General features: G+C 33.8%; 1 protein-coding gene across 1 annotated transcript; it reads right to left on the reverse strand.

Moving 5' to 3' along the window:
- Window positions 1–641: 641 nt before the first annotated feature.
- On the reverse strand, window positions 642–3,188 carry Smp_173530 (hypothetical protein; the record flags this gene model as incomplete). The annotated part of the gene is made up of 4 exons (XM_018793309.1): window positions 642–851; window positions 2,693–2,830; window positions 2,883–2,973; window positions 3,022–3,188. Coding segments are annotated over 4 exons (606 nt in total), but the record flags the coding sequence as incomplete, so codon positions are not given.
- Window positions 3,189–3,790: the final 602 nt, after the last annotated feature.

Below are 3,790 nucleotides of genomic sequence, written 5' to 3' on the forward strand. Positions count from 1 at the left end.
ATTAGCGAAGCAAAGCCAAATGGGACAACTACAATTGAAGCAGTATCTGTCTTTTCTTTGTCGATCATTTCGATGATTAAATAAGAAGTGTTGAGATTGTCTTTAACACCGTTAAATTGTGAAAATCCACTGAATCAAATAGTTTAATCAAGAGATTAGGTATTTTTATTAATAAAAATAATACTATCATTTTGTTATAAACAATTAAGAGAGGATACTCTTTATAACGCTAGCGGTTTCTGGTTATAACAGTCCTTTCACTTTTTACACGTATGTGGGACGTTAATTTGTCTTAGACGAATATCTACACTAGATTCCCACCCAGTGTCTATTCTACAGAACTTCAACACAACTCAGATCAAGAACACGAGATTAGCCTGACTATAACGTCAATATATTTCCACACCAAAATCCGACACAAAGAACAGTCAATCAATAGCAGTCCATCAATAAGTGTCAATACATAATAAGGATAGGGGAATATATATAACACATATAACACCTGTCATCCTATCTGATGTCTGACTCATCAAGACAACCAATCATTGTCATTCTCGCCCACACATCACATTTCATCGAGTTTTTTCTAATCTAGTCGCCCCATGATCGTAATATATCAAAATACACCTTACTTTTACGTATTAAAGTTTATAGCACAATTTTGTCTGGTCATATATTGTTTCGAAAGACGATTCTAATGTAGATGGTTTTCGAGAATTGTGAATTGTCGGTCCCATAGTTCCATAATGAAAGTTAGATTCAAAATTTTTGTTTCGTTTATATGATCTTGAAGTGGCAGGAATTTCATCAATATCAACATAACCTTCTTCATTGTTCAATCCAGATTCGAACTAAAACAAAATGCATGTCAATAGTTTACTAACTTAAAGTATTGCAGTAACGCGAATGATGCGTCGATTTATGATACTCCTAGTTACTTATAATTGCTACTTTACTGAAATGTGATGGTTTCTATTTCGTTTACAATATCTATTCATAAATTATACAGTACATCGTAATTCACTACTTTTTTCTATGAAAGAAGCACGAGACTTATCTAAAGAGATCTTGAAAACTCAGACTGGAAAAGTAAATAATCAGACGAGTGTCGTAAAGCTTGATATTCAGATCATTTATTGAATAAAATGCTGAGTAAACCCATCAGTTAATTCTATGGGAGAATAAAAATATCCAACTTCGTAGTCTTCTGATAAAATAATCTATCTTGTTTATAGATGGCTAATCAATTGTGACCACTGTATGAATAGGTAGTTTAGTTCATAATCATTAGGGTGTGCTATGCTAACGAGGGAGCTACGTATAAATCCACTTCTTGTTTCAATCTCCGTCTTGTGAATGTGACTGAACATGGTAATAAAAGCTTCGTCACTAAGTTATCTAATACTATAGGTCAGTAACATCCATTCGTATGAATGTGAACAGACATGTAATTCAATCTTTAACATAAATAGATCATATCACACTAAATCATTTTTACAATGAAATATTTATTGGTAAATATCTCTTGTCATCACTATGTTATACTATACCATGTCAGCGGAACAAGATACTGAATAATACAGTGACTAACCAAATATTGGAAGAAATTTGTACCACGGACTGAAAAATTGGGAAACAAAGAGTAATAAGAAGCTGTTTCGTTATAGTTTTAGACTAGTAAGCAGTGTTTAATTGTGACCTTGGGCTAGATGATTCGCATAAGATTTCTGTCTCAGGGTGATCATGGCACAATTTAGCCTTGGGAACGACGAAAGTAATCCCCAGTCTTCTGTAGTTTTTAGGTGGATATCAAAGGAAATTAAACAAATCTCCGAGCACTGACCAATCAAAATTTTCAAGTACATTTTTGTTTTCATAGGTTGTCTATATCAATATAGCCCTTTCACATCACATTGGTTCCGGCTGGAACCACTAATAAAATCAGTAGAATACATAGAACAGTAGACGAAAAGTTTAGAGACCCCATAAAATAAGAGATGAATTGACGAAGTCTTTCAAAAGACCAGAAGGTAGACACATTGCTCAAACAGATTTAAATGGGACATTCACATAGAGGTGAAATGTTTTACCAATTCTGTATGACCAAGTTATAGATCATGAATTTTATTAAAGTCGTCCGATTATATCCAAAACGCTACTAACATATTCCAATAAGTTGTTTTACATAACATTCTACACAGACTACTATGTATGTTTTTAATAGATATGTTTAAATTTGTAAATAAAATAAAGAAATGCAAATATACTGTCGACTAACTCTGACCGCCACTTTACATCTTAACATAGTTCACACGATGGTGAGTCACTTAAGCCGGTGACCACATTGCAACGTAAACAACACTGAAAAGAAATTGCCATATATGACATTGACCACTGCTCAGTGATCAATCAATTGCAAAAATTATCATAACCGATTCCATCACATCATGTAAATGTATCATTATTACTTAACAATATTCTGGTCATATAGATAACTGATTACATTTGACGAGTGAAAGTGAATTTAAAAAAGGCGTTGGAATCTCAGACGAGTGTATTAAGAAGTATGCAAAAAAGTCTTTTGATTGATGGATAAGGTTGTAGGGAGGTCCCCAGTTTTCGTGATATATATATATTGCCTATTTCAAATTATTACAAACATTACATTATACATCAAAAATTTACTACTTACACTATGTGTTTGTCTCAGTTGATTGAAACCAATTTGTTGACCTTTATTTGATTTAACTTTGAAACAATCCGTTTGTTTCAATCCATTCGTCTCAGAATCAGGTGATACAACAATATCTAAACATTCACTAGATGTAAACTAATATTAAAGATTCATATTAACTTAATTAATAAAAGTTATAAAGTATTACTTTAGAGACAGATTCATCATCTTCAGGTTCGTTTGAAATACCATTTCGATGGATTATTGCTTGGTTAATATGAGAATGATTATTAGGGAAACTGAGAGAAAAGAATAGGAATCAATTAAATTTGAATGGATATCATTACACAAAAGATGTTAGTTGATTATTTGTTTCCGATGCTTCTAATTTATATGATTTCGAAATAACTTGATTTTCATTTGTAAATGTTGCCTTTTCATTAGAATATTTTGGATGGGTAGCAATATTTGTTGATTCATAACATAAGGTTTGAACTGATTTGTCAATATATTGGCCTATATGAATTAAAAAATAATTAGATATTAGATTTATTAAAGATATTTCTAGTATCAAATTCTCATACCAATAAAAATATATATCATGTAAATTATTATTTATTATTTGAACACATAAGTATTGTTACAAAAGGTCACCGAATACATATGCACCACATAAATCTCATTTGATTTGTGTGAGGGCTGTGATACTGCCCAGGTGCCCAAACTGAAGAAGGTGGTTTCCTTAGGGGGCCACACCTCGAGCCTTTGACCTAAAGGTCTGATCCACAAGGAAGTGGAGCATCGTGAAGAGATGCAGTCCCATGGTAGTCGGTGACCAACGATTAATTCATACGCCATTTGTTCCTTCTGGATCCTGGAGCCCATGAACACCATTGGTTTGGAATCAGGGTTTTCCAACTCCCCTAGGTGGATCCTCCATATCCACCAACCCGGTTAAAGCGCCGGACATTCGCTTTTCGTCCTCTCAATTTCGTAAACAATACCCCCGCCACGAGAAGGCAGTGAGTAGGACTTCCCTGGCAGAGGCTATATACGCGTGGCTATGTGAGAGCATTTCGAGAGGGAGAGCAGACTCTCCTCACTCTCGGCCGTACC

This window comes from Schistosoma mansoni (genome assembly GCF_000237925.1).
Source record: "Schistosoma mansoni, WGS project CABG00000000 data, supercontig 0204, strain Puerto Rico, whole genome shotgun sequence".
Lineage (NCBI taxonomy): Eukaryota > Metazoa > Platyhelminthes > Trematoda > Strigeidida > Schistosomatidae > Schistosoma > Schistosoma mansoni.